We start from the raw sequence: 12988 nt of genomic DNA on the forward strand, positions 1-12988 counted from the left end.
TTTTGTATCACCACAATATAATAGATATTAAAGCAGTGAAGTTGAATTCCTTGACATGTATTCATCATCCACACACGAACTTGTCTCAGAAAAAATATATCTCTGTACATAAACCTCAGTTTTCCGGTTTAGAGATGTAATTTTTTTTTCTGAGACAAGTGCTTGTGACCATCCACAAGAACTGCGGTCATCCGAGGTTCAGTTCTTCAGTACTTTAATTATACTTTTAAAATAATGTAAAAACGAAACCAAAAAGATTGAAACCGAAAACATAAAAATAATCAGATGAATGTCAAAGATTTAGTGTAAACCGATACTCAGTTATATGTTGAAAATGGAAGCGCTGAACTAAAAATATTGTATAATATAGTATAAAAAATGCATGAAATGCATTTCTGGTCCATAGTTGTTCGCTTGCGAAAACACTGATCTATGTAAACATGCACAAATAGCAGCTCCTTAAAAAATCACATCTAGTAAAAAAAAATGTATTAGTCAAAATCGGATTTCGACCTGCTTGTAATATGTGAGGTAAGTATTGGTCTGTGTGAGAGTTTTCCATACTTTGCAAAACTCTATAATTTCAAACATTTTAAAAAAAGAATTGATTGTCGACCTCTCTTTGAAGCTTGAGTTTATGATCAAATATCAGTTGAAATGATAGCTTGTAAATATGTTTCCGAAAGCAAAAACAAAACAATACAGAATCACGGTTCTCATTTTCAAAATAAAGTAGAAGATGCGGCCGTATAAGACTTATTAATAATTTCTATATGCAAACAACAATGAGCAAAACCATTACCTTATAGTCAGCTATAAAAAAAAAAGCCCCGAAAAGACAAATGTTAAACAATTCAAACGAGAAAACTAACGGCCCGATTTATGTACAAAATGTGTAAATACCTACATCACATAAATTTTCTTAATTATTTGCCTGGTAAAACAATCCTGATTTAAAAAAAAATATTCAATGAAAACATTTCCTGTTAAAAAATGTAATTTAGACCCCGACCAACTTTAAATCATTGATAGTTGGCAACGGCAGCATAAGAGCGCGTATTTCTTTTTCAAACATGATGCACATTTTATAAAGTTTGTTTTAGAGATTTTTGAAATAATGATATATTTAACATTTTCCATAAAATCGGGATTGATGTTAAGATTGTGGACGTCAAAATATATAATATGAATTATGATCCAATTAAAAGTCACTGTTTACGAAAAATTGAATAAAACCAAGTACTGGGACTTTTATATTAACGTTAGTATAACAGTCCCAGGATTAAAGTGTTGATACAATAAGTAGATTATGAAAAGAAAAATAGCTTTCAATATACTACCTTCATCTTTCACCGTGATAATCAAAGACAAATCAATAAGAATTTGAATATAAACGTTAATCGAAAGAGCGAAATTACCAAATAATAATAATTACAACAAACATACTATATAAACATGTAATTGGGAAAAAGAGACAGAAACAAGAAACGAAATATTTACAATTTTACTAGCAAAGGAAGGAGACGTCTTCTGGCAGAGAGAGCATTGCTTTACTTTTAAGAAATAGAAGAAAATGATTGTTGAAGACCGTACAGTGACCTATAGTTGTTAATTTCTGTGTCATTTTGATCTCTTGTGGAGAGTGGTAATCATACCACATCTTCTTTTTATACATTTAAATCATTTTACAAGACATCAAATTGTCATTTTGTGTTATTGTTGCAGACAATTCTTCGCAAAAATTAAAAATTGTTCATGTATCTAAAAATTTGTTTTAATTCAATGGAATTTTGCATTTGCACCGGCTTGAAAAAATAAACCATATAAAGAAGCAACTTCGAACATCTCTTTACTTGAAGGGGCACTTTCACATGAGTAGAATATAAGGTCAACGTTTATAACTTTCAGTGGAACAACGCGGTCAAAATCGTTGTTTAATTAGGAACGTCGTGTAACGCTAAGTGGCACCAATACCGTGCGTACCGTGCCAGTGTTAAAAAATGAAAACAGAACGTAATAAATTCCATGCGTCCGAAGCGCTTTTCTGGATTTATCTTCATCAGTAACGTCCAAAGCCGAATATTTGAAAATGATGACGTTTGGCATAATCAAGTGTGGATACACAACCCTCCTCTAACTTGAGACAGTGGTGTAACAGCACAACATAAAACAACCCTCTTCTTACTTGAGACAGTGATGTAACAGCACAACATAAAACAACCGTCATATAGCATGAGACAGTGATGTAACAGCACAACATAAAACAACCCTCCTCTAACTTGAGACAGTGGTGTAACAGCACAACATAAAACAACCCTCCTCTAACTTGATACAGTGATGTAACAGCACAACATAAAACAACCCTCCTCTAACATGAGAAAGTGATGTAACAGCACAACATGAAACAACCCTCCTCTAACTTGAGACAGTGGTGTAACAGCACAACATAAAACAACCCTCCTCTAACATGAGACAGTGGTGTAACAGCACAACATAAAACAACCCTCCTCTAACATGAGACAGTGATGTAACAGTACAACATGAAACAACCCTCCTCTAACATGATACAGTGGTGTAACAGCACAACATAAAACAACCCTCCTCTAACATGAGACAGTGGTGTAACAGCACAACATAAAGCAAACTATCAAAATTTAGAAAAAAGCTGGACTAATCAGAATGTCAATAAGCACACATACTGACAAAAACCAACAAAAAGCACAAACAAGGTACCTATCTGAGATTACTCTCAAATACTGAAAGCTATTTTCAAGCCAATTTCAACTAATCAATAAACCATGTTCTCGCAGTATTAAATATTAACCCCAATAAATCAAATGGATTTAGTGTAAACACGCTATAAACAGTTACGAGAAAACCACGACCTTGTGCAATGCCTATAGTACCGACAAAGTGTAGCAACAAATGATATTGAGCTTTAATGATTATATTGAAATTATAATGACAAACGACAAACACTGAATTACAGGCTCCTGACTTGGGACAGGCACATACATAAATAATGTGGCGGGGTTAAACATGTTAGCGGGACCCCAACCCTCCCCCTAACCTGGGACAACTAGTAGTATGACCACCTTCGAACGGAGTGTGTTTATAGTATCCATGCCCATTCGTCATAATCGTACATCAAATTAGGAAGCCCTTTCGAATTATTCCAATGGAAAATGTAAAATTTGCTCTTTTTTTTCTTCTTGTAAATACATTTGCTTTACATTTTTGCCATTTTGAATCATATTTATTTTTGCCATTTTGAATCATATTTATTTTTGCCATTTTGAATCATATTGATATATTTAATTACATTTGTGTTTTCTGCTTCTGTCTGTATAGGCATGATCTTTTTTATTTTTTATTTAGTAACTAAAACTGTACGCATGCACAATATTTTGTAAATAATGATGAATTGAATCATTTGAAATCGTATTGCATTAATTTCATTTGGATGCTCTACATATTTAAATGCACTTTTGACATTTGACGCTCTTATCAACACTCAAAGGATGTTGCTCTAGTAATCCGATAAAAGAAGAGACATATATACCCGGTTCAATATTCAGTTGAGACAGATCATCTGTTTGTAGACGATTATAAATTTCCGGATCAGGAATTTTTAAAATCACATATTATATGACGCGTTTCCGAGTTTTGTATTTATGCAAACATCCTACGTGTACTTTCCAATCTGTATCCCATCTTAAAGTAGCAGATCACTTTTGAAAAAAATAATGACAAGTCAGATGTTCATGGTAAGTAAACTACTATCAATTTTCTCTTAGAATATTTTGTTCATGTTTTGCCAATGTTGTAGGATATTCCGACTCCAAAATTTAAATCACAAAAATACTGTACTCCGAGGAAAATTCGAAACGAAAAGTCATCAATCAAACGGCAAAATCAAAATATAAAACACATCAAACAAATGGAAAACAACTGTCATATTCCTGACTTGGTACAGGCATTTTCAAATATAGAAAATGGTGGATTTTATAGGTAGCGCTAAATCTCTCACTTGTACGACAGTCGCATCTAGTTCCATTATATTGACAATGATGCGTCAAAGGCATTTCTTACTTATATCATGATTTTTTTTTCTGATGTTGATTACCCTATTTCAAAAATGCTCTAAATTCATTCCATGAGAACTTTTAGAAATTACCTTATATTAATGCAACCTATGTGTGTTGCTCACAAGTCTTCACAGTTTTGTTGCCTGCTGTTGGTTTCATCGTCCTGTTTCAATTGTGTTCTTTCTCTTTCTTTTTTCGTGATCAATGGCTATTGGTAATCTTCAAAGCCTTAAAATTCAAAAATTGAAAATTACTAGATGTTCTAGCTGTATTAAATTATGAGAGCATATGTTGCTGGTATTAACATGCAATTAATTTGCATCGTGAATCAAGGCGTGTTTTTTTTTATATTCCTCCAAAAGCAGATACCTAAAAGCTTTTATCCATGTTTGAACGTATTTAAGTTATTGATATTATGAATATTCATCATATCTAATTAAACTAAACCTAAACAGACACATTACATAATTTACATGAAAAGGGAAGTGTCTTGAATTTGTGTTTTTTCTGGTTTTATTTATCTATGAATTATTGCATGTTTTTTTTATGGAAATACAGTGTAAATCATAAGGCAAGAACTATTCACAAGCTAATAAAAAAAATAAGCAACTACTTCACACTGAAAACCGAGAGGAAACAGGTGACATTTTCTGTTCCAACAGTAGCAATCTATTTTCATCATTTCTTTTCCAGATGATATTCGTTTATTTAAAGTGAAGAAGGTATAATTCTACATTATTTCAATAGCTACTTTGGATTACAAACTGTGTATATATCCGTGACGTTCTAAAATTTACTGTAGAAATCTCAGTGGCAGAAATTAAAGATAATAATTATGAAAAGACAAGACTTTAAACATTTTGCAATAGGCATCATCGCTTTTTTGGTTGTATACTTAATATTCAGACATTACCTATTCGATAATAAAACGTCCCCATTAGCGAAAAGAAAGCGGCCACTACACAAAGACAGCAACATAGCTTTGGTACTAGAAGCAGCATTACAGATAAAAGATCGACCTGTTATGATGACAATAGTAAATGATGGATACATCAACTTAGTTAAAAGCTGGATATGCAATACGAAACACATGGGATTTCATCAGCAGGTAACTGTTATTCTGTATTCTATTTTATTTACAGCTGAGTGCATTGTGTGCGTAGATAAAAGTAATATCTTTGGTTAGCTTGTTCGCTAACTGAACCGTGAAGTTATTATTAAGTTGGATAAACTACCCTTCTTTAAGGGTAGACTAATCTGACTGATAACCAATCTGTCTGTAGGACTATGCTACTTTGAAAGGAGGATAGTATACCCTACCTAAAAATGACTTCACGGTTCAGCTAGCAAGCAAGCTTACCTAGAATATCACCTTTACCTACATTCTCAATGTAATCGGCTGTAATGTTGTTTTATATTCTGTTTTATGTTATTTTATAGTCAAGTTATTAATTTTATTTTATAGTTTACTCTATAGCTCTATTCAGTTCAATTTTATAGTCTGTTTAAGGTCATTTTATAGTCTGTTTAATGTTATTCTATAGTCTGTTAAATGTTACTTTAAAAAAATGGGTGGATTTTAATGAGAGACTGGAATATTGTATGGACAAAAGTCTATTGTTTATTTCCTTTTAGATGTCTTTTGGTTTTATTTATCGTTTGCTGATTGTCTTTCTGACGATTACCGATGTCTGTTGTTATCCAGTTTGCATGATGGCCTTTCGTCAATAGTTAATAGTGAATGATGGATACATCAAATTAGTCAAAAGCTGGATATAAAATACGAAACACATCAGATTGCATAAGCAGGTAACAAATGCACTTCAATAGAACAGAAAAAAATAAAGTTATCAGGTTTTTTTATTGGTCTCTTTTGTCGAGCCTTCGACTTTAGTCGAAAAAGCGAGACTAAAGCGATCCTACATTCCGTCGTCGTCGTCGTCGGCGGCGTCCACAAATATTCACTCTGTGGTTAAAGTTTTTGAAATTTTAATAACTTTCTTAAACTATACTGGATTTCTACCAAACTTGGACAGAAGCTTGTTTATGATCATAAGATAGTATCCAGAAGTAAATTTTGTAAAAAAAAAATTCCTTTCTCCATATTTTACTTGTAAATGGACTTAGTTTTTTTCTGCAGGGAAACATTACATTCACTCTGTGGTTAAAGTTTTTTAAATTTTAATAACTTTCTTAAACTATCCTGGGTTTGTACCAAACTTGGACAGAAGCTTGTTTATGATCATAAGATAGTATCCAGAAGTAAATTTTGTAAAAAAATAAATCATTTTTTTCCATATTTTACTTTTTAATGGACTTAGTTTTTCTGCGGGGAAACATTACATTCACTCTTTGGTTCAAGTTTTTAAAATTTTAATAACTTTCTTAAACTATCCTGGGTTTGTACCAAAATTGGACAGAAGCTTATTTATGATCATAAGATAGTATCCAGAAGTAAATTTTGAAGAAGAAAAAAATCCACTTTTTCGGATTTTGACTTTTAAATGGACTTAGATTTTCTTTCAGTTAACATTACATACGTGTATTAAAAGTCTACAGTTAAAGTTTTTAAATCAATTATTAGATTCATAAACTATGCTGGATTATTACCAAACTTGGACAGTAGCTTCTTACAATCAAAAGATTGTATCAAGAGGAATATTTTTAATGATTTTTTTCCTCATTTTTGTTGAGCCTGCGATTTACAGCAAAAGTAGGCGAGACACTTGGTTCCGCGGAACCCTTACAATTTTTTATTATAATTGATAATCAGTTTTTCCGAAAGCTCCAAAGCTGTGATTGGTCACTGAGATCATTGGATACAACTTTGAATGTAAGCTAGGAATAATAAAAATTACTTTATTTCCCTGATCTAATTGCTTGTGTTACTTGACCTACGATATGTAAAATTAAAACAACTTTTTAAGCTTTGGCCCAGATACTTTTTATTTGAAGTTTTCGCACACTGCAACCTCGAACACCAAACTCTAACCATTTGGTTGACTGTTCTATGAACCTTTGATTAGACGAAAACATTAATGTCCAAATCAGGACCGTCTCAATATTTCCATGCACTTGTTTCTCACAACAGTGAACTTTCAGTGTTATGTTTTTTCTCTGACTGCTTATGACGTCTTTACACTAAATTCATTGACTATTGGATGTGTACTGATTGATGATTTAGTCTTAGATGCATGATTTTTTTTACTAGTTGTTGGTGTCTTTGATTGACTAGCTGTCAGTAACTGCGAGTACTCTCTGATAAGTACGTATTGTTTTTTGTTGTTGTTGCGACATACAAGTACCCGGCCACGTCCAGTTTGTGTGTTTGTTATATATGTATTTCTATTTGTATCCATCTGATCGGGACCTTTTATAGCTGACTATGCGGTATGGGCTTTGATCATTGTTGAAGGCCGTACGGTACCTATAGTTGTTAATTGATCAAAAACTTATTTACATACAATGTATATTTACAGGTCATTATAATAGTGACAAGTTCTCAAGGAATTGACGAGATAAAGAAACTATCATCAGATGTCACTATCGTCGCGTTGGATGTTGATCAATCAATGAATGGACACCAAGAATATAGCCATGTTGGATATCTCAAAATTATGGTACTCAGAACTCAGATACAACTCGCCTTACTTCACAATGATATTGAAGTATATTCTTTTGAATGTGACTCCGTATTTTTTGCAAACCCGTTGCCTAAGCTCAGAGCACATTCTGGTGAGCATGATATTGTATTTATCAGTAACTACCAGCGACCTAAATCAATCAATGGTGGATTTCTGTATCTTTTCCCAACCCCGGCAGCAAAGGCAACATTTGAACAGCTGAACAGAATGATGCTTAAACTATATTCAAACATTAGAAATCAACCATCAGACAAATTTATACCAACGTATGAAAATGATCAGGTTTATCTGTCGACTCTAGTTACAGAGAAATATGCAGGTCTTAAATCTACTATTTTGCCCTTTTCCATATTTTCAGACGGTAAATGGTACGACATTTCTGAGGAGGATCGAAAACTAACTTATCCATTTTTAATACACAATAATTGGATAAAAGGTAATATAGCAAAGGAAGCTAGGGCTAAAAAGTGGAAACATTGGTTTTTAAAAGATGATGGTTCGTGTGATTTCGATTGGGCAAAGGATGTTACTAAAACAATAATTTAGTAGATTGTATCATTTTTTTCACAAACGCCATTCATGATATCATGTGTATTACGATTTTTTATAGTATGTTTACAATGTAAATAAAAGTTTTCGAACTAACTTTGACATAAACTGATTTTTCATAGTGTGTTTTGGGGTGGGGTAGTACCCGGTATGTCACATACTAGTAGTCCAAACTTGATTTATAACGTTTATATTAGTTAAACATTTGTTTAATAACAATGTCCTAACAATTTTCATGCGCATTTCGTTTTAATGCTATTTCTACCACCAGGCATATCGTCTGAAAAGTTAAGCCTTTTTCAACCTATTTTCATAGAGTGTTCTTATGGTGTGCTGTTACATCCCTGTCACAGGGTAGGGGGAGGGTTAAGCGCTCGCAAAATATATTACCCGCATTATTCTTGGTGTGCCTGTCCCAAGTCAGGAGCCTATAGTTCAGTGGTTGTCTTCGGTTCATGTCTGTCCTTTTTGGGTTTCGTAATTTGATTAATCTTTAGTTATAAAAAAAGCCGTTAGTATTTCTCAGTTGTCTTGAATTGTTTCATATTGTTCATGTCGGGGCCTTTTATAGCCGGCTATTTGGTATGGGGTTTCCTCATTGTTGAATGCCGTACGGTTACCTATTATTTCGTACATCCCCTTCATTTGATCTTCGGTGGATATTTGTCTCATTGGCAATCATACGTACCACATCTCCTGATTTGTATAAAGATTGCATACCTTGTTGTTGATTTTCAATGCTCTTGAACTTCGTATTTGATTTGACCTTCACACTGTTATGATTCGAGTTCACACCAAATTATAAGCCTTGTATCTTTGATGATATTTTTCTTGAGTCATGTTTGGTGTGCAGAATCCCTGTTAGGTGTACATGTCCGTTTGATCGTTCTAGATTATCTGTGTAACATATTGAACTTGCATACATAGTGTTACAATTGTAGTCAAAATACCGTTCTCGATTGTGACCTTTCATAATGTATACTCATAATGAGCCAATAAAACCTAGAAGGCAAAGAAATGAGAACATGACACATGAGAAATAATCCTGATAACTTGTACCTTCTCGGAGCACCTGAGATAACCACTATTTATGATGGGGTTCGTAATGCTTAGTCTGTAGTTTCCAATGTAGTGGTTTTTTTTATGATGGGGTCGTAATGCTCAGTCTGTAGTTTCCAATGTAGTGTTTTGTTATGATGGGGTTCGTAATGCTCAGTCTGTAGTTTCCAAGGTAGTTTTTTGTTATGATAAGGCTCGTAATGCTCAGTCTGTAGTTTTCAATGTAGTGTTTTGTTATGATGGGGTTCGTTATGCTCAGTCTGTAGTTTTCAATGTAGTGTTTTGTTATGATGGGGGTCGTAACGCTCAGTCTGTAGTTTCCAATGTAGTGTTTTGTTATGATGGGGGTCGTAACGCTCAGTCTGTAGTTTCCAATATAGTGTTTTGTTATGATAGGGTTTGTAATGCTCAGTCTGTAGTTTCCAATGTAGTGTTTTGTTATGATTGGGTTCGTAATGCTCAGTCTGTAGTTTCCAATGTCGTGTTTTGTTATGTTGGGGCTCGTAATGCTCAGTCTGTAGTTTCCAATGTAGTGTTTTGTTATGATGGGGTTCGTTATGCTCAGTCTGTAGTTTTCAATGTAGTGTTTTGTTATGATGGGGGTCGTAACGCTCAGTCTGTAGTTTCCAATGTAGTGTTTTGTTATGATGGGGGTCGTAACGCTCAGTCTGTAGTTTCCAATGTAGTGTTTTGTTATGATGGGGGTCGTAATGCTTAGTCTGTAGTTTCCAATGTAGTGTTTTGTTATGATGGGGCTCGTAATGCTCAGTCTGTAGTTTCTAATGTAGTGTTTTGTTATGATGGGGTTTGTAATGCTCAGTCTGTAGTTTCCAATGTAGTGTTTTGTTATGATAAGGCTCGTTATGCTCAGTCTGTAGTTTCTAATGTAGTGTTTTGTTATGATGGGGTTCGTAATGCTCAGTCTGTAGTTTCCAATGTCGTGTTTTGTTATGCTTGGGTTCGTAATGCTCAGTCTGTAGTTTCCAATATAGTGTTTTGTTATGATAGGGTTCGTAATGCTCAGTCTGTAGTTTCCGATGTAGTGTTTTGTTAAGATGGGGTTCGTAATGCTCAGTCTGTAGTTTCAAATGTAGTGTTTTGTTATGATGGGGTTCGTAATGCTCAGTCTGTAGTTTCCAATGTAGTGTTTTGTTATGATGGGGGTCGTAATGTTCAGTCTGTAGTTTCTAATGTAGTGTTTTGTTATGATGGGGTTCGTAATGCTCAGTCTGTAGTTTCCAATGTAGTGTTTTGTTATGATGGGGTTCGTAATGCTCAGTCTAGTTTCCAATGTAGTGTTTTGTTATGATGGGGTTTGTAATGCTCAGTCTGTAGTTTCCAATGTAGTGTTTTGTTATGATGGGGTTCGTAATGCTCAGTCTGTAGTTTCCAATGTCGTGTTTTGTTATGATGGGGTTTGTAATGCTCAGTCTGTAGTTTCCAATGTAGTGTTTTGTTATGATGGGGCTCGTAATGCTCAGTCTGTAGTTTCCAATGTAGTGTTTTGTTATGATTGGGTTTGTAATGCTCAGTCTGTAGTTTCCAATGTAGTGTTTTGTTATGATGGGGTTCGTAATGCTCAGTCTGTAGTTTCCAATGTAGTGTTTTGTTATGATGGGGTTCGTAATATTCAGTCTGTAGTTTCCAATGTAGTGTTTTGTTATGATTGGGTTTGTAATGCTCAGTCTGTAGTTTCCAATGTAGTGTTTTATTATGATGGGGTTCGTAATGCTCAGTCTGTAGTCTCTAATGTAGTGTTTTGTTATGATGGGGTTTGTAATGCTCAGTCTGTAGTTTCCAATGTCGTGTTTTGTTATGATGGGGTTTGTAATGCTCAGTCTGTAGTTTCCAATGTAGTGTTTTGTTATGATGGGGGTCGTAATGCTCAGTCTGTAGTTTCCAATGTAGTGTTTTGTTATGATGGGGTTCGTAATGCTCAGTCTGTAGTTTCTAATGTAGTGTTTTGTTATGATGGGGTTTGTAATGCTCAGTCTGTAGTTTCCAATGTAGTGTTTTGTTATGATGGGGGTCGTAATGCTTAGTCTGTAGTTTCCAATGTAGTGTTTTGTTATGATGGGGTTCGTAATGCTAAGTTTGTAGTTTCCAATGTAGTGTTTTATTATGATGGGGTTCGTAATGCTCAGTCTGTAGTTTCCAATGTAGTGTTTTGTTATGATGGGGTTCGTAATGCTCAGTCTGTAGTTTCCAATGTAGTGTTTTGTTATGATGGGGTTTGTAATGCTCAGTCTGTAGTTTCCAATGTAGTGTTTTATTATGATGGGGTTCGTAATGCTCAGTCTGTAGTTTCCAATGTAGTGTTTTGTTATGATGGGGTTCGTAATGCTCAGTCTGTAGTTTCCAATGTAGTGTTTTGTTATGATGGGGTTTGTAATGCTCAGTCTGTAGTTTCCAATGTCGTGTTTTGTTATGATGGGGTTTGTAATGCTCAGTCTGTAGTTTCCAATGTCGTGTTTTGTTATGATGGGGTTTGTAATGCTCAGTCTGTAGTTTCCAATGTAGTGTTTTGTTATGATGGGGTTTGTAATGCTCAGTCTGTAGTTTCTAATGTAGTGTTTTGTTATGATGGGGTTTGTAATGCTCAGTCTGTAGTTTCCAATGTAGTGTTTTGTTATGATGGGGTTTGTAATGCTCAGTCTGTAGTTTCCAATGTCGTGTTTTGTTATGATGGGGTTTGTAATGCTCAGTCTGTAGTTTCCAATGTAGTGTTTTGTTATGATGGGGTTCGTAATGCTCAGTCTGTAGTTTCCAATGTCGTGTTTTGTTATGATGGGGGTCGTAATGCTCAGTCTGTAGTTTCCAATGTAGTGTTTTGTTATGATGGGGTTCGTAATGCTCAGTCTGTAGTTTCTAATGTAGTGTTTTGTTATGATGGGGTTTGTAATGCTCAGTCTGTAGTTTCTAATGTAGTGTTTTGTTATGATGGGGTTTGTAATGCTCAGTCTGTAGTTTCCAATGTAGTGTTTTGTTATGATGGGGTTTGTAATGCTCAGTCTGTAGTTTCCAATGTAGTGTTTTATTATGATGGGGTTTGTATTGCTCAGTCTGTAGTTTCCAATGAAGTGTTTTGTTATGATGGGGGTCGTAATGCTCAGTCTGTAGTTTCCAATGAAGTGTTTTGTTATGATGGGGTTCGTAATGCTCAGTCTGTAGTTTCTAATGTAGTGTTTTGTTATGATGGGGTTTGTAATGCTCAGTCTGTAGTTTCTAATGTAGTGTTTTGTTATGATGGGGTTTGTAATGCTCAGTCTGTAGTTTCCAATGTAGTGTTTTGTTATGATGGGGTTTGTAATGCTCAGTCTGTAGTTTCCAATGTAGTGTTTTGTTATGATGGGGTTTGTAATGCTCAGTCTGTAGTTTCCAATGTAGTGTTTTGTTATGATGGGGTTCGTAATGCTCAGTCTGTAGTTTCCAATGAAGTGTTTTGTTATGATTGGGTTTGTAATGCTCAGTCTGTAGTTTCCAATGTAGTGTTTTGTTATGATGGGGTTCGTAATGCTCAGTCTGTAGTTTCCAATGTAGTGTTTTATTATGATGGGGTTCGTAATGCTCAGTCTGTAGTTTCCAATGTAGTGTTTTGTTATGATGGGGTTCGTAATGCTCAGTCTGTAGTTTCCAATGAAGTGTTTT

General features: G+C 34.5%; 1 protein-coding gene across 1 annotated transcript; it reads left to right on the forward strand.

Annotated features, from left to right (window-relative positions):
• The first annotated feature begins 3631 nt into the window (after positions 1 to 3631).
• Positions 3632 to 8377, forward strand: LOC134718372 (uncharacterized). The gene is made up of 3 exons (XM_063580872.1): positions 3632 to 3767; positions 4782 to 5196; positions 7568 to 8377. Exons 2-3 carry the CDS (start codon positions 4924 to 4926, stop codon positions 8276 to 8278), a joined length of 984 nt encoding a protein of 327 aa, XP_063436942.1. The 5' UTR covers positions 3632 to 3767; positions 4782 to 4923; the 3' UTR covers positions 8279 to 8377.
• The last annotated feature ends 4611 nt before the right edge of the window (positions 8378 to 12988 follow it).

Source organism: Mytilus trossulus, chromosome 1, assembly GCF_036588685.1.
Source record: "Mytilus trossulus isolate FHL-02 chromosome 1, PNRI_Mtr1.1.1.hap1, whole genome shotgun sequence".
NCBI classification, from domain to species: Eukaryota; Metazoa; Mollusca; class Bivalvia; order Mytilida; family Mytilidae; genus Mytilus; species Mytilus trossulus.

What these genes read in the sequence shown, in the direction of transcription:
- LOC134718372 (XM_063580872.1), top strand. Translation starts at nt 4,924, where the DNA reads ATGAAAAGACAAGACTTTAAACATTTTGCAATAGGCATCATCGCTTTT. An exon ending in ACATGGGATTTCATCAGCAG is followed by an intron (nt 5,197 to 7,567) that starts GTAACTGTTATT and finishes GTATATTTACAG; the next exon opens with GTCATTATAATAGTGACAAG.